The 24907-nt window shown below is 40.0% G+C and overlaps 1 protein-coding gene across 1 annotated transcript in view; it reads left to right on the plus strand.

The window, feature by feature from the left end:
- Positions 1-24907, plus strand: part of BRSK2 (BR serine/threonine kinase 2) — a gene marked incomplete at both ends in the record, with an annotated part of 302732 nt that overhangs the window by 239862 nt on the left and 37963 nt on the right. The window contains 4 exons of the mRNA XM_084288363.1: positions 1496-1527; positions 6261-6425; positions 7128-7225; positions 12240-12390. Coding sequence (XP_084144489.1) covers positions 1496-1527; positions 6261-6425; positions 7128-7225; positions 12240-12390 — 446 coding nt within the window. The remainder of the gene's footprint in view (positions 1-1495; positions 1528-6260; positions 6426-7127; positions 7226-12239; positions 12391-24907) is intronic.

Genomic DNA, 24907 nt, shown 5'->3' on the forward strand with positions numbered 1-24907 from the left:
CCCTTTCTTAGATCTGCTCTCACTGAGGGACAAACAACATTGCTCATGGCTGGGCTCTGGCCAGTGGCGGGTCCCTTTGGAGCAGCTGGAGCTGGTTCTTATCTCACAGGGGGCAGCTGCTGGGCTCTGCTCACAGAGGCCACCCCTGCAGCCCCCTGCTACCAAAATCTTGCCACGTAAACCCCATACATTCAATCAAGGAGCTGTTATTCCACAGCACAGAGGCCTCTGATTCACTCCTCTCTGTGATGAACACTTACTTTCTATCTGTGAGATTTTGTTGTTTGTCCATTCCCCTTTTTTTTTTTTTTTGTTCTCTGATTCTGGAATTGAAGTGGAAAGTAATAGGAGCAGGACAGCTGTCTCTGTTCTTCCTGACCAGTTTAATGGGCCTGTGATTTCATCATGTAGCTGTTAGCACTTGAGTTTCCTTCCAGCTCTCCCCTGCCTCTCAGTTGTGTGTTGCACAAACACAAGCCTATGTGCAGTGAGTGTGCACATTGCTCTGCACGTACAAAGGCTTTTGTAATGGGAAATACAAAAAATATTGTTCTCGTAATGAATAATCCCTGAGTATCTATGAAAAGTGCTTTTCTATTACAATAATATTTTCTATTGTGATGATGCTTCAAAAAAACAGGATTAGGAAGGTTCTGCTGTAAGTATATAATGTTAACAGTTTATTCTCCCTGCTGTTGGGGTTTCTCTTGGCAAAAAGCTATTATTTTTTTCCCCTCTGCTCATGGAAATTGTGGTCATCATGTAACATTTGTTGGTATATGCCTTCCATGGGTGGACAAAGCCACTGTTAAGCTTTGGTCAGTCCTTCATTACATAGTAAAATATTCACGTGTGAAGCAGAAAAAAGGGAAGCAAAATAAACTTGCAGTCAGGGGTTCAGGTGCTGGAACAATAAATATTATCTTTTTGACATAGAACCTAATTCCACTTGGTCTTTAGATTTTAATGGTAAATCTGAAGCTAATCAAGCATGGGTCCTGGCAGAAGATCATGTCACATGTCCACATTTTATTTTGTTCATGTACATTGTCTATTTGAACCTGTCTATTTCAACCTTTCTCTCTCTCTTTCCAAAATAAAAACTGGAAATGAACTTTTGGTGTAAACTGTCAGTCATTATGCACATACTGATAGGAGCCGTTTGTTAGCTTCAGTTGTATTTTCAAGGGGAATGGCTTAGGAAGGGAAAAACCTAAATGGCCAAAACACTTGCTGGTGAAGCCTTGTCCTTGCACATTTTCCTGGGATTTGCTCCTGACTTGTTCCATTGTCCAGAGAAATAATCTCATATACAGTGGGGTGGGTGAGGATGAACATGCTCTTTATGCAGTAGAAAGTTCCTGTTGTTTGCACAGATCCAGCTCTGGAATGGTGGATTTAGTCCTCACTAGAAGCAAGCCTTGAATAAGGATGTCTTGTGGAGTTACCTTTTTTGTTTTACAGAGCTAATTCCTTGTTTTCTTTTTCTTTGCAGCTAGAACATATTCAGAAACACATATGGTATATGTAAGTAATGCTTTTTAAATTCACTTTTGCATGCATTCAGTATTAATCATGTTACGGGGGCTGTTATTCTTGTGATCTATGACAAGAGAGATTGGAGTTTGAAAACAGCTTTCACACAGGTGGAGAAAGGGGCAGAGGACGGGAAGGCATCTAATGTGTTGTTGTTTTTTTACCCTCTGCTGCTAGTATAATTTCATCCCTATAGATTCAAGCTGGGAAATATGTATGCAGTGACTAACAGTTGTTTGAAATAAAACATTCAGTCCACCAACTTTCTGTGTAAAAAAGATACCTGCAAGTCATCACCACTGAAAAAACCCACAACCTAACAGCCATATTTGGTTTGCTCTTCAAGTGCTCCAGAGAATCCCTTGTAATACCTTCTTGACAAGAAAGCTTTTGCTTGTTCCTTCTTGGCATCTTGGCTTTCCTCTGAAGTAGAAACAAAAATGATTATATTGATAAGTAAGCACCTGTGAACAAGAGATTTTCTGCCTCATAATCCCTACTCCTTCACAGCAAGCTAAGAGGCTGCTTCTGACCTTGTAACCTGTTGATGTGAGAGTAGTTCTGTGACTTGATTAAAAGCAGCAGTCTTGACAGTGAAACAGGAGGTCTGTGAGAAAAGTACGTGCCTGTCGAGTGGTTTGGGTGTAAGGAAGATTGATGGCTTTTAAAAGTGACCTTGCACTCTGTGTAGCCCTAATAGTATTTCAAGAAACCTAAGTAAATAACATTTTTTGTTTGTACTCACGATAACCCAATCAAACTAAGGAGAATACTTCACAGATATTAAATAAGGAAATTATGCTTTGATACTTGCTTCTGGGGGTCAGTGTTCCTACGCACTCCCTGGGTGGGTGATAAGAAAAGTCCTGCCTTCATAATCCTCCTCTCATTGCTCTTGGGAAATATTTGAGGATGATATGAACTGATATTTAAGCCTGTCACAAGGAAGAAAAAACACCTTTGTTTTGATTTGTTTTGTTTTCTCTAAATCTATCTTATGGGCACTGTTCACTTGCTGGCTTCACTGACTTCAATAGGACCCAAGGGCATTCAACAGTTTGTAGAATAACATGTTTTGTTCTTAGTTCACCTGAAATGGTGGTAGCACTCTGCCTGTGGCTTTTTCATGCGCTCTACAGTTACCAGCTGACATGGCACCTTCTAAAATCAGAGGACTTGAGTCTTGTTTGCTGCAGTTTTGTTTTTTTTCAGCTCTGATGGATAAATTGAGGGGAAAAATCTCTAACTGTAAATCTGAAGTAGCCCTACTGTAACATTGTGCTAGAAAGTCCAAAAGTAAATTCTGGTTCTGTAAGACTAGACAGTTGATCCCCTTTGTTTCTTTATGGAGTAAAATCAGCTGACTTCAGTTTCTCTGTCCTTTGATCAGAAGTGGAATAGGAAATAAAATTAAATGTCATTGATCATTCTGTTATTACTGTAACCATCCTCGAGATTTTAACCTGGAAGTTTTCACCTCAGAGGGTTATTGTCCCAGGCTTACATGCACAATTAGGCAGGTGTTATTTCATGACTTTATTCTAGATTTTAAATCTGAACATTTTTTCTTTGCAAACATAAGTGTTAGAGCATTTTCGTGCACTTCTTGATGAAGGTCAGATTCTCTGATGACTCGCACAGTGAACATGTTTTTACCCCAATGGAAATGGCATCTGAGGCCATTCTCATAAGTATAAACTGAGTTTTGCAAAAGCAAGTGCCTCCTACACTCCTGCTATAGTCAATAAAGAAAAAGGCTCCTCCAGAAGTCTGTTCAGATTGCCTAAAACAAAGTTTCTGCTTAAAATAGCTTTTTAAAGCTATATTTTTAAAGTGCTCTCTCTCATTCTCTACTGGCCATGGATTGACCTAAGGAGGTTAACCTCCTTTGGCTAAATTTAGTCTGTGAATAACCTTACCACCTCCAAAACTCTACTGCTTTCATCTGGTAATGTTTCACAGCCTCTTTGCATTCATTTTGCCTGGAAATATTGATGCTGACAGAGAAGGAGTGGTTACAAGTGTTTGCACACTGTAGCTGTTTTGCTCATATCTTTCATTTTCTCCCTATTTCACTTAACACTACTGTCCCATGTTAAATCTTTATTCTTCGTCATATATAAGTTACTGACCTGAAAGTTGTTCTCAGAACCCAATAAGTCATTTCACTTAATTCTTCAAATAAATATTCAGGATTTTGTAAAACTGGGGAAAAGATTTAATTGCAGTCTCAGCGGACAGAGAAAGAGGTCTTGAAAGTTGAAATCATGATTCATAAGCCTATAAAAAAGAAAAACCAAGGAGAAACCTTTCATCACCAACCTCCAGTTCTTCATACTCTCCCACCCAAATTAATTCAGTGAGGTTTTTTAAGCCTTTTTAATTTAAACCATTTATTTTTACTTCAAGCACAGGTTATCTTAAATCAGCAAATAAACATCAGATGTTTTCACCTTTTTGTACTAAAGCAAGAGGGCAAATAAATTTAGCTATTATGGTAAATGCATACTTCAGTAACGCTGAGTTATTGCCCTAATTGTGGAGGTACCAAATTTACTAAAATCAAAAGAAGAATGGTACCCGTGCTGCTTCGCTTTGCTCTGATGTAAATGTGCATCTCAGTGAGATTCACGAGGGAATTTCATGGAGAGACTGAAAAAGTCCGCCCTGTTCTGGAATCACATCCATTGTATGCACCGTTCCTCACAAAAGAGGCAGGGTTTAAAAGCAGCAATTACATTCATGCAGGCCTTTAAAAAATATACGTGATTTGCAGTATTCATTGGGTGACATTGTTTGATGTCTATGTGGGTTGAAATGCAACAAATTTGTCACTCTCTACCAGACTGAGAATGGAACAGGCAATACAGGCATGCCAATCACAGCACAGACCGGTGATTTTCATTTCCCGAAGCACTGAATGCATTGCCAAATGATGAGGCACCTCTTTGCAGATTTTTCTTGTACCTGATGAAGAGGTGTGAATATTTCTGCCTATGTCTGAGGCTGACCAGGTGCCGGGCATAAGGAAAAGCCACTTTTCACTGCACAGAAGATACCAAGCTGTGCTCTCTAGAAATGGCACCCAAGCTGATAGCTGTAAAAGGTGCTTGCAGGTGATATTCTGCTGTAGGCTAGGGCAACAAGTAGGAAATCCAAAATTTCTGGGAATTTTCCGAAACAATAATTTCTTCTTAGTCTCTTAAATTACCTTAAGAACCTCTGTTTTTAATGTAATAAATTATTAATGAAGTCTGTTCCTTCTAAAAACGAACTCCAGATCATTAAAAAACAAAATCTCAGCTGCTGTCCGAAGGTCCATCCTGCAAGAATTTATCTTAATGACAATGTCATCAGTGGCTTTAATAGCCAAGGTTATGGTCCAGTCTTTGCTTATTACCTGCTGGGAGCTAAATCTTGACACACTTTGACTAATAACGAGCTGTAAGAGTAGCTACCTCCTAAAGGCAGGGCAGGGCACTCATGGAATAAGACGTTTCTTTAGTTGGACAAGATTTCCAAATTTAGCCATTAGATTCGGGACCATGTTGTCATTGTACAAGACATAGAGACTTCTGTGAGACTCCAAGGAGGCATCAGCCCCAGAAACAACAAACGCAGCCTGGACCCGACAGTCACACATTGACATCACATAAAGGAAAGGGAGGACCTCACCTGAAGAATATGAAAGCCTCAACGTCACACAGAACATCCACTAAGAAATAGCGAAGAGCCCGGATAGACAGTTTCTCTGACCAAAACACCACCACCACCAAACCCACCTCTTTAGGTGGATAGAGTTGACCTAGGTTGCTCCTTTCCCAGCTAAACAAAAGGTTATCCAGGGTGCCTGCAATATTTAGCGTTCAGTCTGTTATAGATGTCATGACATCTTGACCTGTTTCTTACGTTAAGGGCTTTTAACTGCAACAAATAATCTGCATTTCCTGAGTCCAGTCAATAGAGTGAGAGGATTGTGCAGGAAGCCTGTGTTAACTACTTTTCGAAGAGTAATATGCTCTACCACTAATGGACGTTCCTAGGTTAGCCACTGACCTCAGGCATCACACTTGAGCCAGAAGTTTCAAATTTACATTTCTGAAGAGAAGCAGAGTTGTATTTAGGAATATAAATAAAGAAACTGGTTTCCCAAAAAAATCCTCTAAAGTGTGTTAAATATGTACCTCAACAGTGAGGTCTCTTAAATCGCCTTGGAAGTTTCTAAATATTAAATGGCTGCAGTGCCAGTTGTAAAGAGCTGGTGAAACGAGTGAGGTTTTGTTCTCACAGCTCGTTGTTTGAAGGGGAATCGTTCAGCTTGTGCGTCCCAGCCCGACTGCCTGAGTCTGGCCTGCTGATGAGACAGCATCTCTAAAACCATGTAGTGTTGTAGAAATGTTTGGCATTAGGATGCTGAACAGCTGCTTACATTATGAGGGCACTGGTAAGTGAAGTTCCTACTGCCTTTCTGACTGAATGCAGATATTTCTCATTAAAGACTCAAATCCACAAGGTGATGGTCACTCTCAGCCTTCAATGCGGTGTCTTCTGAAAAGAGTAGCTGTCTGGTTGCAAGATCTGGTCTCTCAGTGGGGATTTAACAAGCTATTTCCATCTGGTGCTGCAGGCTGTGTTTCAGAGTACGGGTTCATTTGTGACTCATGTTTCTTTTCTCTCCTTCTTTCCCTGCCCCCTTTCTCTCTCTCATCTTCTTTCCTCTGCAGAGGTGGTAAGAATGAACCAGAACCAGAGCAACCAATCCCTCGAAAGGTGCAGATTCGTTCTCTCCCTTCCTTGGAGGATATCGATCCAGACGTGTTAGATAGCATGCACTCGTTAGGCTGCTTCCGTGACCGAAATAAACTCTTACAGGACTTGTTGTCAGAAGAGTAAGCATTTGCTCAGTCTTAATATTAGTTGGGTGTCCGGGGCTGGGATGCTTACAAACCTGGGGAAAGGTGGAAATCGTTTTACTGTGTCTCTTGCTGTGAGGGACCTGTAGCAACATCTCACTCTCTAGCTGCTCAGCAGCCAGTGATGTTCTGGGAGGGAGCAAGGGGTCACTGAGCTTTCCTAACACTTGGTGTCAGTGGTGGAATATTGTTGTCTCTTCCCTCACTGCTAGGCATGGTAATTTCACAAAAAGATGGGCCTTGCAGTCCAGATGGGGAGGTGTCGGTGCTGCTATTTGTGTTGGATATGCCTTTGTGAGCAAACTGTTACTTATTTCAAACTTATGCCAGAGAACTTTTGTGTTTCCTGAGGTGTTACCAGGGACACGTAGTGGGAAGAGCACACAGAGGCTCAGGAAATATGTCTTGTACCACTCTTCAGCTTCTTGTGGATGTATTGCCTCATCTGTCCTGTAGCTCTGTTCCAGATGTGTAATGTGGGAATCGTATTTCCTTCTCTCATGAGCTGCTTGTTGGAGACAGCAAGGTTCTCAAAAGCTTTGTGGGTTATACATCTAGTTGGCAGGCATTTCCAGCTTATTTAGAATAACTGTAACTATTTGTTTGATGAGAAAGGTTTGTTTACACATTTTTGCTTTTTTTATCTTCAAATTTAAAGATATTTTCCTTTTTTTTCAGAGAAAACCAAGAGAAAATGATTTATTTTCTTCTGCTTGACCGGAAGGAGAGGTATCCCAGTCATGAAGATGAGGATCTTCCCCCTAGAAATGAAATAGGTACTGCAGATAAGACCTCTGTCATCACAAACACATCTTAAGTAGTTCCTCTTTGCCTTTTTGTTTTTTAATATCCTCAAACCCTAGCATTACTATTACTTTCCCACTGAAATAGTGCACAGCGCTGGTGAGAATCTGCAGCCTGAGGCAGGCAGGTCTATTTTCTGGTTACAGGGCTTCATTCTTCAGGACATAATCTGTGTCAGTGCAGAAACATCCAAGTTGGTTTTGAACCAGAAATCATAAAAAATACCATGTGGACCCACAAGCTGCCTCCATGCAAGTAGATGAAGTTTAGGAGCATTGTAATGGCAGAATTTTGTAATTACTAATCTACATGCAGTATTGCAGAAGCGCTGCTTCTGGATTTGTACTAGTAAGACTGTGTAGCATTACATCCTGATAAAGTTATATGTGTACACATCCTCTTTTCTATAGGTAAATACATACACTGTTAGAAGTATGAATAGTATCACTTGTCTGTTTATGGTATGTACATTACACCACCATGTTTTTAGACTATCTTAAAAAGATTTTGAAAGCTTAATAGCAGTAAGATTACATATCTCTTAAAACTCCTGTGATAATGTTTTATTCCTGAAGAATTATTTGTTAGTATTTTAGAGTACTGTTGATCACCAAGGACTACACTAATCCAGACAACAGGAAAAATGCTCCCCTAAGGAGCTAACTATGTAAGTGACTCTTGCTCTGCACAGTGACAAAAGTTTAACTAATAAAGCACTACTCACTTCTATCAATTACCTGAAATAGCATTTTTATATACTAGTGTTGTGATTTTTAGGTCTTGTATTTCAGCACTTTGAAGGCTAGAAGCAAAGTGCTCTTTATTCTCACTGGAAAGCTTGTAATCTCCCAGGCCTACAGGGCAGTGGTATATTGAACCATACGTTTGCTAATACTGAACTGAATGATTACATTATCAAAGTTCCAGGCTCCAGGCCCAATAATTTTACAGAGAAATCTCGTCTGTGGGGGATGAAATGGAAATTCTGAGTCAACACGGTAATTTTTTAAATGCTTACCTGAATGGAGCTGCAGAAAATATGTTAGCAAGCATCCTGAGGAAGATGGGTTGTTGTGTCTACTGCGGGTGCTCCGGTCAAAAGGCCCTTTCTCTGTGCAGTTTGTCTTCTAACACTTTACTCATCAGCTTTTGACTCAGATTGTCCTGCAATGTAAAGACACCACCATCTTGTTTTAGAAATGCTTCTGTCATAAAAAAAGAAGCAAGATGACTAGAATGTTCGTATCCAGCATGTAGGCGAATACACAGCCATGACCGTAACACAGCATATATATCTCTTCCACATGTATTTTCATGTGTTGAACTGTTCTCCACTCCTGATTTTTTTTTATTTTTTTTTTTGTGCAAGGAGTGAAAATGTTCCCCATCAGGGAAACACTACCCTGAATGTATCTTTGTGCTGCATTAGCACATTTTAGACTCGGAGCATTATTCTTTGAGAGTTTGTAAGTTGTATTTTGTCTTCCACAGGGGGTTTCCACGTCCTCTGTTCCCAGCAGTATTTCTGAGAACATGGGGCAAGGTTTAATTAAGAGCAGTCATGCTTCTGATGAGTATCTCATCATTAGCCATTAGCAATGGCTTAGCACAAACAGAGAAGAGCAGAGAAAAGGTAATGGATTTAATATTAGCAGGTTGAAGAAACCACATTTGTGAGAGTTGTGTATTGCCTGAGCTCTTGCCAGGGGAAAAAAAAAAATAAGAAAGGTGCATCTCATTATATTTTGCTTTTTCCTCTTTCTTCCAAAACATGGAAATGAGAAATTTCTCAGTAAAATATGTGAATGTCAACTAATGTCTCCCTGAGCAAAAGGCTTCTGTGTAGTGGAAATTCTTAATAAACTAGAGAACAAGAGATCGAGCCAGAGTCGCCCTATTAGGATGTAGGTGCCTCATTCAAACTCAGAAGATGAAACTTTCCTGCCTTTCAGATGAATACTGTTATAATTGGATTATTATTTACATGATACTGCCTTCCTCTGTTAAAAAAAAAAAAAAAAAAAAAAAAAACACGTAAGAATGGCTTCACTTTTCTGATGTGAAGTGAAAGCAAAATACTTCTTCAAAACTGCCACATCCAGACCAGGACTTGAATTTGGGTTTTCACTTTGTTTCCATGTGAAATATTTCCAGAGACTCAAAAACAGAAGTGTGCACACTGGAGGTTTTCCTATTTTTAATTCCTGTGCTGCTGCAAAATCTCCAACTGTTCTTATATGCCACCACTTTAGTCTTTATGGCAGGATGGCTGTATACTTTAGAATCTTTAGACTTGACATTGATGACAGACTCAGTACCCTGTGGTTTCTTATTCAGACCGTTTTAAAAAATATGTACAGCACTTGACAACCTTATCCATGTATAGTGTAGGTTTGTAGCCAATTTCAAGAGGAATCAAATACCAGTGTTAGAAGATCAACTACATCAATGCAAACTTCTGGATGTATTTTCCATCAAACCTTTGTGAATTGCTGTTGTTGAATTTATGGGTGTGTTTCACCACCTGCTCCTTTTGCTTATTCCCTCTGTTTGAAAGTTTAAAATACAGACTGGAAATCAGTATCTTCCAACGTATTGAGCAAAGATTGATATAAAAGAATGATTTAGCTTGTCAGCAATATCCTTATCTTCTTTAATTGCTCTGTTGATTCCCTTATAGTCCTTCTGGCTACTATCCTTCTTTCAAGCTTTCTTTTTTTGATGGCTATACAAAACGCTGTTCAAGTCTTTGGCTCATTTTTCTTCAAATTCCTTTTTAGATCTTTTTAATGTCCACCTTATATTTGGCCTAACTATCGCTTTTGCAACTGTCACTTGGCTGAATTTCCATTTTCTAAAGTGTTCTGTTTTAAACATGCATGGATGAAATTGCCTTTAAAAAATCTTCTCGTATAATGTTTTTCTTGACTTTTTCCTTCTCCTTGTTTAGACTCTGTTATTAACTAACCTTGATGCCATCTGAGCTTACTCATCTCCTTTCTTTTGACTTTAGATGCGTGCTTCGTTTTCCTTCTTCATTCTCTTTCCTCATCTTCCAACTTCATTTTTTTTCCTTTCTTTAATTCAACTGCACTTTTTTCCTTTCATTTCTAATGTCTCATATCCCTCTAAGAATCTTTATATTTTTATATCTTGTGGATACCAAATTTAATTTCATTCTGGTTATGCGAGTTAGTCATCTGTAATCACACTTCTTACACCAGCATTTGTTCTGTAGGATGGATCCTTTCTTGTTCTTTGAACTTGTTTGAAGAAGCAGGAATTTGAAATGTCTAAATCCTGTCCTAGCTTATTGTTGACCACGTCTCTGTGTGCAACTGAAGTCCCTCAATACAACTGCTTTATTAGGTTTATCTTCCACTATTTTTCCCTTAACTTTATGCACTGTGTTTTCTTCCTACTCTGAAGATGATTGCCCCTGCTGGTGTTTTCTAGTATATTTTTATTACTGAAAGTAGTTTGAAATGGAGTGAGATACAACTGTTTATTTTCTAACTCATTTTTAACAGAATTATTATTATAATACACTTAATACTTCTATAGTAACACACTCAGTTGTTATTACTAGCCCGTTTGCATTAGGGCTGTATTTACTCATGCTCATTGTTTCAAGAATAAGCCCTGCGTCAAAGGAACCGTATTCTAAAAAGCATGATGTAAGAGAGAGAAGAAACAAGCAAGTAGGCAGGGGCTGAGGACGTCAGGGTAATGAAAATAATACCAGACTAGGCAGTACTGATCTAACTGTGGCAGTAGTAATATAATAGTCAAATATAGCATTATTGGTTTTACAAAGAAATCCTGGCAGACGAAGAAGCCTTAGGGACTGGACACTGTGAGCCTCTTTTTGACTGAAGAGGTGAAGGATGCCTTTTCTTACATGTGGTCACTCTCCACTGAAATCAAAAATGTGCCTATAAACAGAGGCAGGGTACTGAAATGGCCCAATCAAAGCAAGAAAATCTTTCCCTATTTATTTTTCTGCTTTCTTCTTTACTGTTTTGATGCTATCAGATATGTTAGTAATAAAAGAACTCAGCAGGTCTGCATTTGGCTCCCTGCATCACCATGAAGGTGTGTAAAGTTTGGCAAGTCACCTTGGAGCACTTTCTGTTACGCAGTTTGGTATCTAAAGACTCTTTCCAGAGCAACTTAGGAGCTTCTCAAAACTGCAGTAAATGTTTGTCTGCACCTTTATGTATGAAATGTCTTTAAATATCTCATTCTTATACCTCAGCTTTCACTCTGTAGAATAAAAGTAGCACTTCCATACCTCATAGGAATGTTACACAATAAAAAGTATAAAGCACTTCAGTTACTATAGCAGTAAAAGCTGTATGATGACCTCTGAGATAAATTTCAGTAGCTCTCATCGGAGATTCATCTCAGGTAGACAAGAATGTTTAATTTGTAATGCTGAAGGAGGAAAATATAAAACAGCAGGGAAAACCTGAAATCTAATCTTGAAGATGCAAAAAAAGGATGTGTTTTCAGAAGAGAATGTGAGTCTGAATTTAGAATCTACTTATGTCCTTGTGTCACGTTTAATTTAGCTAGCATGGACATTGAAAGCAAGCTCTAGCTACTTGAGTGCATGAGCAGAATCCCTGGATAGCATACGCTCTAGCTAGCAGCTTCTGCTATAGCCCATGCTATCATCTTGCTATTACTGTTATCAGCTTTGTAAGGTAATTTGTGCAGGCTGTGCTATAGTTGTACCTTTATTTTACAGTGCTCGTACATTCAGGACAGTAGCAATACTCCTTTTTTCTGCAGATGGATTGCAACTTATGTCTTAATGCTTGTAAATTTGGAAGAAAAGAGGCTGCAAATGTTCATCTCCAACACGAAGATACCTATCTCTGTAGGGGGGTGTGAGAGTGAGATTGGTGAGAGAGGACTGATCCAAGCTTTGTGAGGTAAATCACAGCCAGATTCAGCTGACAGTGTTTTCTTTTTGTAAAGATCCCCCCCGGAAGCGTGTGGACTCCCCAATGCTGAACAGGCATGGGAAGCGGCGGCCAGAAAGGAAGTCAATGGAGGTTCTCAGTGTGACAGATGGCGGCTCCCCAGTCCCTGCTCGCAGAGCTATTGAAATGGCACAACATGGACAGAGGTGGGTCTCTCCTTTACCCAAGAGCTGAGAGTCCCTCCTGGCTTTGTTACCCTCTTTTATGTTGTACATACAAAGGAGCTGTGGAGCTTTTCTATTCATAGCAGCATTCATAACAACCTCCAAGCACACTTGCAACATGATCTGGCAGCCAACAGCGCTTATGCACACAGGAGCAGAAGCCCTGCCAGGGGCTTAAGAGCTCTGTTTGCTTGCAACTATTTCTCAGGAAACTGCTCTGTCCTCTGGGCAAGATTCATCTCATCTCATTTTAATTGTCCAGAACATAGGGATTCAGTCTGAGCTAGATGCACAGGCTGTCACTCTAGGCAGTGGGGACAGATGAGGACTTTGAAAGATCTTAGATACATGTCCTCTGTTCCAACAATCTTAGTATAAATTATGCTCTGGTCATTCTTCTCTGTCTCCATAGCCTACAGCAGGAATCTAGATGACTCTCTTGGATTAGGTACCTAGCTTTTAGGAACCCGAAGTTAAATGAGATGAACCTCACCATCCACGTTGTTAGAACAGCTTGACTCTGGAAAGCTCTGTCCAGGCATCTGTGGATACTTCTAAAATGTGCTGTCAGAGCCAACACGCATCTGACCCACATAAATTACCACCTGTCTGTAATGCAGTGAAACGAGTATAATTTTACTTCTTTTCTCTCAGAGAAAGTGTTAGTCTTGTGGAGAAACAGCAGAGGAGCATGGTGTTTCCTCAAGGCATGCTCTGGGAAAATAAGTGAACTGTGGAAGTTCACATATGTGAACAATGGAAATTGTTTCCTCAGTCGCTATGCCTACCCTAAAGGAAGCACATGCATTTAGTTTTACACTTGTATAAATCAATCAGTACTAAAGAACATTTCATAAATGTGTTGCTGGTGATGCTGTAACTTCTGTTTCAGCTTTATGACATGATTACTTTTGTTTAGCCGTTAAGATCTGTTCAAAATGAGCTTGCTGTGCCTGCTCAGAAACTCCCTTTGCTGACTGAGAACTGTGTGAAGAACATGGAAAAATGTCATGTCCAGAGTCCCCTAGATCTTCTGGAAAGTTTTACTGACAACTGTTGCGGTTCAGTCTATAGGGAGGAAAAAATGTTGGTTTTGAGGATCTTGCTAGGACTTCAGACCAGATGTGTGGCCTTGAGATACACTGCCAGAAAGATTTTTCATTGTGTTGTAGGTTGGAAACCTGTCTCGAGTATGTGGTTTGCTTTGATATTTAATGAGGTCTGGGCTAAGGAAGCATTTATGGCAGGATGTATTCTCAGTGTTCCTCATAGGCCTCAAAGTGATAGGGACTAATGCAAGGCTGACAAACAGTTGTTCACTCCTTGTTCAACTTAGTGTTTAATCTGGTATCCAGTAGAGGTCTGGGCCATGAAGCTCCCAGAAATGAGACAGACAGAGGTGAATCACTTCTCCCCACCCCAAGGCTGCCTGTGAGTTGCAGTGCTCTGCAGCTGTTTGCAGTAACTGTCCAACTGGGTGGAACAAATAGGAAGTGGTGAGATGAACAATCAAAGGTAATGATTCAGTCATGTTCATCCAGCCTAGAACGTGTTAGATTGATCCTGAAATGTTCTGAGAGCTGAAATCTTCTCTTCCAGCTCTCAGCTTTGCTTTTGGATTCAAAAACGCTGAAGAAGCAAAGCTGCATCTCATTATCCAAAGTATTTCTTTGGCTTTTAAATGTCTCACTCAATTCTGCAGATGAGAAAGCATTTAAAGTCAAACATCTGAGATGAGTGCAGAGCAGAGGGGAGACATACCCAGGTGGCATATCAGTAAGGAAGGACTTTGTCTTATAGGAAGAAGTGAAACATGCCAGGCACAAAAGAGATAGAGGGAAATGTATACCACACAGCTCAGGGCTGGACATAAAGGTGTGATTAAGGGTGGAGGAAGGGATGTAATAACACCATGATTGATGATGATGAGCTTGGTAGAGCTTGTTTTGGAAGGGGTTAAAGGGAAGATGTTATTTTACTCTATGTCTGAGCTTCCATAATTCATACCATTCCACATCCACAGACAACAATGGCACATTTTGTGTTGCTGGCAGCACAGTCGTTTATAACGTGAACTGGCTTCATTAACAAACACCACTGCATGGGGATTGTCTGGGGACGATGCATTGCTGATGGGGCACCATCTGTCAGAGCAGTCAGTAACAAAATGACAAGTGCCTTCCACCAAGACTGAAGGATTTTTAATGGCTAGCTGCATATTATTTTCCATGAAATGACCCACTGAGAGTGGATTTTACAGCACTAGGTCTTAGATCCCAGAAGTGGATGCTTTTTTTTAAAAGAATGACATTTTTTGGTCTGGATAGATGACTATTCAATGCTTTTATCCTACAATACTAGGAAAACAGGGAGGTAGACAACGGAAACAGGCCTCTTATTTAGACACAAAAGACTTGTGCAAACATCTGGAGACACAGAGCCATTACTTCTTTCTTAAGGTAGCAGAGATACTCTTCTAACCAGTGGGCAGAACACACCCATGTTTGTTGTGATTTAGTCCTACGTTCCCTTTCCCAGTAGTGCACAGATGTTTTCTTGCATAAAGGGGATTGTAACCTCTGGTTTTATGTGTCTGTGTGTTGAACTGTGCTTTTGGTAATAAAGTGGGGTCCTTACAAGCGTCTGGTCTTGGCTTGTTTAAGGGCACATCTTTCCATTGAGGTTTAAGTCTCGGCAGTCATACAGGCTGACAAAGTATTAGGTGAAAAACATAGTCCTTCAGTGATTTAGTTCTGGGTAGTGTAGGAGAGGAATTCAACACAAGGACTGCTTTTTGAGCTTACAGACTCCTTGAGATGTTTGTGCTGACCTCTCCAAGTGTTCTTCATTGTGTCTTTGATGATGTATGACAAAATAAATGTGCACAAACACTGGCCACCCTAAAACTGGTGACTAACTATTGTTGATTCATGGTTTTCGCTACTAGCTGTCAACTAAAGGTGTTCCTAATTACATTTTATTTGATTCTGCTTTTTTGGTATCCACACTTCTCAGCCTATCTGGTATTTCACTGAAATGTCAAAAGAAAAGAGGTAGGTTCTGAGCGTAGTTTAACACCAGCTAATTTGGCCCCTGTGCCAAAATCAGACAGGCAAGGGAGAATTCTGTGGGAACTAGAATCCTGTGGGGATATGCCAGAAATTTTCAGCAGCTTTTCTGTGCAAGTCCAAAAACTGTTCTAAAATGAGCTTCATTAACTATGCATTTTCTTCTGGCTATTGAAGTAGATAGCTTGCGTGAAAGATCAACTAACATTAGAAAACAGTGTTCTGCGAAACAGTGAAGCATATTACCAGTGAAACATGTTACAGAGAGCTGCCCTTTTAGCAAGGCAGAGGGAATTTTGCTTCTAAGCTTCAGGGATTCACACCCAAGATTATAAAGAAGGACATTTCTCTATACACTGAGTATAGGGAAGAGAGCTGGGAGTAAGTGGTAATAGACCTACAATTTAGAATACGAAATGGATTACTTTTCCTCTAAGAGTCTCTGTGGCCTAATTTGAACCTTTTCCCAGATCATGCTTAGTGTTGAGATCTGCTAGACAAGTCTGAGTAAAGAGTGCTATGCAATCTGTGCCTTCAGGCACGTTCTATATGCTCCGGACAATGTGACAAAGTAGATTGTACCTGGGTTTTCAACTGGATAGAGAAGAGCAGGGTTTAAAAGTATGTTTGGGTGAAGTCATCTTAGACCTCAGAAGTCAGGTGGAGATAATGAACTTCAGCAGTGTGTAGGCTTGAGCCATAGCTGGAAAGTAAAATAAAGGTTCCAGAGCATTGCTTAAAAAGGGGAGGATGGGTTGGGGGGCTGGGTGTCCAGCATTGCTTCAGGTGACTCTTTTTTATAAATGTCCACACTAGTAACTCTGTTTTCTCGCTTTGTTCCTGCCATAGTAAAACAATGTTCAGTAAAAGCCTGGATATCTCTGAAGCCAATCCCAAATTCAACAAAGAAGAAAGGTATAAACACTGACAATATGTTCCTCTCCTCTACCTCACTGCTGAGACCTTAAAGATGCAGTACTTACCTTCTCTGTGTGGGGACATAGCTGTTCTCTCCTTAGAGAGAAACAAAGAGGGTGGGATATTTACAGTCCCACACTACATATATTTTTGTATAGTTCCATACATTTGAGGCTATCCCCAATGCAGCTTGTGACTGTACTGTTTTCCCCACTAAAATGTCATCCTGCCGTTACTTCTGGTTTAGTCCTGCCCCAAGTTAGGATGCCCAGGCTAGAAGTTGTCTTTGCTAGGACTGCTTTGGGAATGTAAAACACTAAGAAAGCCCAGGGTACTTCATTCTCAGCACTAGAAGCAGCAGTACAACTGAGTCAGCAAAAGCAGTGGTAGGAAACTTTGGAAATCCTGACTGACAGAACAAAACATTAAGTGCCTCTAGGTAAGAGCCAAACTCTTTAAGCAGCCAGGCTGCATCACAGAACACGAGAGGAGAAGATCATTGAAAGAAAGGGTGTTTGGAGGATGATTCCAGTCTAACAGATGCTGAAGAATAACTAAAAGAGTAACTCCCAACTGTGAATAAAGGCACAGCGGAAGACATACAGGCCACCAGATTTAGGGAGTTTTAGTGGACTCACTTAAGTTTGAGTCCATGAACAAAAAAAGAAATTTAAGGGGAGGTTGTTGATGGACATGGAATTCCGAAAATTTCAGTCTCAGAGGAAGAAAGTTCTTCTCGAATGCTAAAAGTTGGCATCTGGATGGATAATTCTTCATTTATAATATGATCCTCACACATTTTGGACAAACACTCAGCTTATCTGAGATCAGCAGCTTGAGATTTAGGACTGTTCCATATGATTCAGAAAGGGGGAAGCGGTGAATTCCTTAAAGGAACCAACCTGAGGACTCAGCTAACCTTTCTCTCCATTTCCCCTTTTAACGTAAGCCTTTCTACTTTAAGATAAATGTGGTGTTTAAGCCACAGGAGACTCCTAGGATGTAAGGACAGCCCCTGTTTTAGCCTTCTGCAGACTGAGACAATCCTTTGTGGGCAGTGTTTCAAATCTTGAACCTGCCACAGTGAAGACCAACTATGTGTACCCACAGGGGAGATTGTCCCTCACATATGTAAGGCACATTTTTTAAGATGGCAGCCTACATGTAAGTACAAGCATTGCACCCAAACAGTTAGAAGCCTTTAAGAGTTTCACAGCCATGAAGTAGAGGTGACACAGTCTTTAGTGGCTGGGCTTTCCTGGACTGTTACCATAGGCATGGAAATTGATGTTCCTTTCTGATTCCCCCTGTACATAAATTACATTCTTGAACACGTGGCACTTCTTGCATTAAAATATAGTCTGAAACTATTCCAAAGATTATCTCTTCCACAGTAATTAAAAGCCAGGTCCAGTAAGAGAGGTGTCTTTGCATTTTGTCTGTGGTGTGAGAAGGGTCCTTCAGATGTTACCAGCACCTTTCACAGTCCCTCTGTACTTCTCTGGCAGCTGTTACGGCTGTGTTAGGAGCAGAGGAAATGACCCTTCAGTAACCACTAGAGGAATTTCATTAAAACACCCGGGCATTTCATGTTACCTTTTGAAGGTGGTGTTTTTCAGAGTACAGGAGGAGAAGGTTAGGGTAGTGCACAAGGATCACCCAGGGTCCCCCTCACTGGAAGGCCAAGCTGATTTTTGAAGGATCACATGCACTGTTCTCTCACCTCCCTCCCACTTTTAAGAGTTAGGATGAAGGACCTCGGTGGTAGGAAAATGAAAGGAACCAAATTCTGGAGCTGTGCACAGCCACGTGAAAGGAAGGGATAGGCAGTGAGAGAAACCCAGCAAAATGGGGCCAGCTAATCATGGTGGCCCATGAAATTTTTGTCCAGTGTTTAATTATCCAACTTTATGATGTCTTTTTTTAAAGGAATACTGCATCTTTAAGGGTCCCTTCCCTCTAGATGCACATGGTTGTCTTAGTAGCTGAGGCCACTGTCCCTTTCTTTTTCTTTTTCTTTCTTTCTGACTTTCTCTTTCACCCCCTCTTTCAGTGCTTCTCTTCTTCTGTATCTGGGTTGCTGCAGCTCCGTAGTTCACTTGCTTCAGTATTGTAGGGAATGCACATGTCTGCGCTTCTGGGTCTATTGTGTCCTGGGATTGTTCATTTTTTTTAAACCTCATTTGCCTCTTCCTTTTCCCTATTGTCAATTTGCTTTCCATTCTCTTTGTTAACCTCTTAAGTGCCTTCCCTGTTGGGAAAATGACTTGAAAGAAAAATGAATCAACTTTCTTGCACCCATTCTATTTACATTTTAATATTCTGCATGTGTGATTATGGGTGTATTTGCTGTATAATTTTACATACATGTTCCAATATACAATGGGTGTCAATTTGCTCTTCTCAGTTACATCAATGTAGTTAGATTTGTATTGCAACAGTTGAGGACAACATTTGTCCCTAAATATATACAATGTATATGTATTTGTATATATATATATGAATTAGATCTTCACCGAATTTGCACTCCAGGCCAAATCACAAATGGAGTGTCACTCAAACACACGAAAAAGAATTTACTATAATGCTTCTTTCCACTTCTCTATCAATGTGTAGCTCAACAACTTTTTCTTTCTATTCTAATTATGTTTTAATTTTAACTTTTCTCACAACTGCCTTGTGTTGCCCAGCCCAGCATCTGCAATGTTCTTGTATCCGGAAGCATGGCTAGTTGCACTGAGCAGGAAACTGTGAAATCTACTGGGCATATATTAAATTTAGCATTTCTGTTGGTGACCGTCTTGTGAAGAATGGATTTTCTTCACCCAGCCAGAGGTAACTCTGGCAGCTTGGGAGCCTGTTATTGAAAATGGAGAGAAAGAGAGAGAGAGAGAAAGAGATAGGGAGGGAAAAAAGCAGGGTATCCGACTTTAAAATAATTTTACTTAATAACACACACTTTTTTTTTTTTATTCTTAATCTAACCTTTGTTAATGTGAAAAAGTGGTGACACTTTTCTGAGTTTGCTTACTTGCACCCCTAAAAACTCAATATCCTGACTATTCTTTTCCACCATGAGTGCTTTGATTACCATCAAAAAATAAAGAATATTGAAGTTTTTGATTGTCCGTAGGCATCAAAGTCAACATGTCAGAGATTCATTCTGCTTTTAGAGCTGCCGTTTCAGACTCTTTTCAGCACAGCATTGATTTATTCTGCATTCACATTTGAAAGATTTTCCTTGCAACCTTTAAGACCCAGAGACTGAATTTATTTTAAATGAAAAATGAGATCCTGGAGCACAAGATGGCATCCACAGAGATAAGTGCCGGGTTGCTGAGCTGGTGTGTTCTAGCTGATCTGAATTCCTGACTATAAGACCATCATGACTAATAAGCCAGTATCAAAGCAGATTCACAGCTTGAGCTACAATCTTGTACCCTGGGCTCCCAAGCTGGCTCAGAAATGCATGCTTTAATAACCAATATGTTTCACAGTTCATTCATGGCAAAAAAAAATACTTCTTACCAGGCCAGCTTGGGGGACAGAGGGACACTACACTGAGCAAAATGGGGACAAAAAGAACAATTTCCTTTATAACAGTCTCGTATGACTGTGCTTTATGTCAAAGTCAGAAAAGAAATGCAGCATGAAGTCTGAACCCCATTGCTCTGCTGACTGCTCTCATTGGGATTTGGCTGGGAATTTTTTTTTACAGCCTTCGTATGTCCCTCTCCATATTCCCCAGTGCCAAAGTTGGACGTGTCTGCAATATTGTGAGCAGGAAAAAAGTTACTTTCTAGTAAATGAAACTGTCCCCCTAGTGTTCCTGGTCTCTGAAGACATAGGTACCTGTGGCAATAATTATGACCATGCAGTTCTCCGAACAGTATTTCACTCTGCTTTTCCTACTCTTTTCTCTACCTGCCTCCACATCCCTCTCTCTCTCTCTTTTTCTTTCTCTCTTCCCTCTCTCTTCATTTTCCCTTTCCGAGGATGGCGAGTGCTGATCCATTGGGGTAAGCTCTGGTTTTGGATTATTCCTGTTGCGGGACCTGTTGTATCTTGTAGAGAAACTTTTCATTTGCATTTTACAAATACAATCCAGGTGGATATATGTCAGGGAATGAGGCTTTACAGCAGGGAGAGGCAGAGAGATGTGGGAAGAAGCATTTTTGGTGCTTTTGTGCCTGTTTGTGTGCTTTTATGTTGGAGTCACACTCCATATAATTTAATTTGGGGTTCTTTTTTGTTCTCTGTCTGTCTGTTTCAATGTCTGTGGGCACACAGAACTAATCTCAGACACTGTGCAGGTACCAGAACACCTGAGAATGAACTCCCCTTCTCCATTTAGCTCTTTTTGTATCTGTTTGGTACCTTCCAGTTAATTTTGATCCTAATTTATCCTTTTTTTTTTTTTTTTTTTTTTTAAAGATGAAGCTGGGTCCCATCTGAGTTATTAAAAAAATGCTGGGTATTTCCTCTCCTTTTAGTGTAGGTTTTTGTAAGAGGTGAACAGATGGCTCTAGAGACTGTTACATCTTCAAAGCTCTTTATTTTCAATAAAGAGGATATAGGTACAATTAGGAATGCAGTCACACTTCGAATTAAGGTTCCATTTACAAATATTTAACAGAAGGATAATATTTATTAATAAATGATTTAATAAAAATATTGTAATAGATCACTAGACTACAGTAAAAGCTTACGAGAAGGTACAAACTGAGAAGGCTAAAGAGCACCAGTAACATTTACTTCTCATGTTTGTAACATGCTTTACTATTTGTTAATTCTTTTTTAGCCATTTATAAATGGTTATAGTTCAGTATAACTGGCCAATTAAGGGAGGTGGTGCTGTTTAACATCACCTTCTGTGTGCACTGGAAGGAAGAAGAGGTGTGTTATCAACACCCACAGTCCTTTCCATGTGCTTTTTGCAAAAGCTTCATCTTCTAAATGGTTATTACCTTGAGTAGACCTTCTGACTTAGACATAAGTATTCCCAGTAAGAGATGTTAAGGTTGGTATTATTTGCACAGTTGGGACTGTGAAACAGAGTAGCATTAGAGGGAGTCTATTCTTATTCCCTAGATCAACTTCAGGGAGCAAGGAAGCACAAGTTTTATCTTTTGGACACTGGAGAGCAAAGGCAATGAAACTCTGTAATACACAGTGCCTGAATGCTCACCATTGCTTACTAATTCAGCAACGGTTTCATACCCTGAACCATAGTTTATGATTTTTTATTTTTACTTGAGTGAGCAAGCAAAGAGGAGTATCAAATGCCACCCAATTTATGCTTTCAGCAAACAAAAATTGGCTGGATATTTTGGCTCTGCCTTTCAAAACTACCCACAGAATCAAACCAATTCAAAATTTGTAAAGCATTTCACCCAGGGACACAAGTCAGATGCATTTTTGCACGCTGCATGCATGCCGCAGGCTCCCCTTCTTAAAAGCATGGCTCCCGCTTGACCAGCTAAAAGGCTTTATTCAGCATTGTAGTAAAGCTGTGCTATGAAAGCAAGTTCTGCTGGGACTGAGGCAAGGTACCAAACTCTCCTCTGACTGCAGGAAAATTTTCTTTGAGATGCTTATTCAAAGAGGAAACAAATGCCAAATCTGACCCAAATGTTTAATGCTGACTGCAAGTCATATCATACTGGTGTGTAGTAGCTGATGCACTGTTTAAAGCACTTGAAAATTTATCTGGATGAAGGGCCATATAGAAGTGCTCTGTGTGTGCAATATGTGTACTACAGTTCCCAGGTCAGCTGCTCTTTTCTTTCATGTGTCTCTCTCTGCCTACACCTCAGCAGTGTCAGGCTTTGGCCCTTCACCTCTTAGAGCCCATAAGAAACTCAGCACTTCTCTTAAACCGTCTACAAACTGCATTCCAGCTCCTCAGTTTCACCAGTAAGAGATCAACTGGTCTAACACAAATTGAGCCTTGCGTGGCTTCCCCTTTGGCAGCAGCTGACTAAAATGAGTAAAAACTCACTTTAAAACAAAGGACCTTTTAACTGAATTATCAAATACACTGATTAAGGAATAAAGTCATAAAATATACAAACTGCAGCCCGCACATGCACATTTCTTTTCAGTGCTTGGCCTCTCTCTTTCATAGCTCAGATGTCTCCTGCTTATTGTTTGAGTCTTTGAGGTGGGAGGAATAGCCTGCAATGATTTCAGTGCCCACCTTATGCTTAGAGCCCCCTTTACAGTTTCTCCTTCCTAGAACTTGGGACTAGATCCCTAAAGACTGATTTATTTTTTTTCCCTCCATGCTTGGCAAAGCAATTATATCACCTTGAATGGGACTTGAGTCTCTTCCTACATCCCTAAATCTGGCAATTGTGTTTGAGGGAATGCTCTTTCTCTGAGCAACTGCATTAACTTTTCTGCTTGTTTTTTCACCCTTTTTTTTGGTGTCTTCCATTGGGTTAATGTCCAAGCATACAGCAAAGCAAAATACAGAGCAAACTGAGTCACACACAACACTCACAGTTACCTAGTTTGTTGCATGTAGTATTAAGTTACTGGAATAATTACAGATTTAATACTTCCAATGACATTTAATGCCTATAGAGACTCCTTGGAGGTTATTCACTAATAGATATTTCCCACTAAATAAACTCTGTTCATAGCCTTAAATGTAAGATGATTTCATATTTTTCTCCTTTTTCCACACGTAAGATCATCCAGGGTCTGCCATGCTAATGTGCTGCCTGTAGGGCTTCAAACTTTCATTTTCTGGTGAGAGGGATACAGATTTGAATTCTCTCTGTTCTTTCATCACAACATTTCAGCATAACACTACATTGTTCATTACTTTCTTTTGGCCCTGTCCCAGTTCTGTCCACCTGACTCTGAGATGCAGGAGCAGTGCATGTGTTTGCTTTTTTTTTTTTTTTTTTTTTTTTTTTCCAGCATTTCCAGCTAAGATGATCTTATTGGGAGGAAAAATCTCTCATTTTTGCTTGTTAGCATTTTTGTACTGGAGTATAGAACCTGCTACTGTTCAGAGTTTTTATAGCCAGATTGGAAAGTGTGTCACGTTTATAAAGGTAAATTCTGGGGGATTTATGAAATTGAAGAAGATGCAGGGAAGAACTCCTCAGTCTGGCTGTCATATTCCATACCAGCATGCTCTCATAAAGGGGAAAAGTTTTGAAAATGTACAACTCTCTTTTCACCCACTTAAAATTAACCCATGATTCTTTAAACTCTTTCCGCTGCTCCTCTATACGATTTCCAGTGTGGACAAACTAAGATTTGCTATGAGACCTACTTCTTACGTATTTTGCATGTAAATCAGCAACAGAAATAAAGCTTGTTCGATAGCAATCATGTGGATACTGAATGCATTTCCAGGAGGATTTCACACTAACTCTCTCTTCTGTCCCCTACCTCAGGCTCCTAGGCTGGATGAAAACACAGTACACAGCAACTCTTTTTCAAATATTGTTTCCAATAAGGAACTGGGTGCTGGGAGGGGCGGCTGCCTTGTTTTGCCCTCCATGTGTGTGATCGTTTTTGTAAAAAAAAAAAAAATAGGAGGCAGTGGGGCTGGGAGGGGAGAATTCAGGACTGTTGGAAACTCATCTGATTGCAAAGAGAAAATAGCAGATTGGAACTTTTAATCAAGTATCCTGGAATTCAGGTGAGTGTCAGAGAGGACCTTCCCACCATAATTAAGTGTTGGTGGGAACATCTCCTAGTGGAACTTAAATGCCTAAGTAGGTATTTTACTGCATCTCCGGGTACCTATATACTTCCCAAATCTTGTGCAAGGTAATTTTTAGGCTCCTTTTGTAACTTATGGTTTGGAAGAAGCTTTTTCTGATGACTCATACAAGGAAGATTTAAACTAAATGGAGTTCTTATATACACGACACACTTGCATTGCACTCAGCTACCTCAGTTATGGGAGAGGCACATAAAATAGCCTCTCAAAAGTGGAACAGACAGTTTTCCCCTGGAAGTTACTTTCCTTAAATCTTTATCACTGCCCCAGATGATGATGGTGCAAATTCAGATTTAATCAAGTGCAAAAGAATGCCAAGACTGAGCTTGTAGTATTTGTCTGCTGTACTGTGATGGGCAGACAGCAGCAGGGTACATGGGGGGAGTTTCTGCATAGAATGAGTGCCCCAGATTTTCGTGGCACAAATTTAGATTTCATCTGGCAAAAAGACATGCCAAGTCTTCTGGGTTTTACTTAACTGTGATGGACAAACTGAAATAAGATAGAAGAAAAGCCATCAGTATATGGTTTCTCCAGAGGATACAGAGAGAATAGGACCTACCATTGTGTTCAGTTTTACTTACTGTTTCCTTGGAAATGTCTCCTCTTATGCAGTTTTACTTACTTTTTAATAATGCTGCTACTCAAATTTACTTAGGAGGATACATCTGGGAGAACATTTTAGAAACTTTTAAAAAATTATTTTATTATTCTATTACCAGGTTTAAAAGTTTAGTAAATAGAGGCAGTTCATGGTCTAAATTTA

This window comes from Netta rufina, assembly GCF_964035555.1.
Source record: "Netta rufina genome assembly, chromosome: 5".
Classification (NCBI taxonomy): Eukaryota; Metazoa; Chordata; class Aves; order Anseriformes; family Anatidae; genus Netta; species Netta rufina.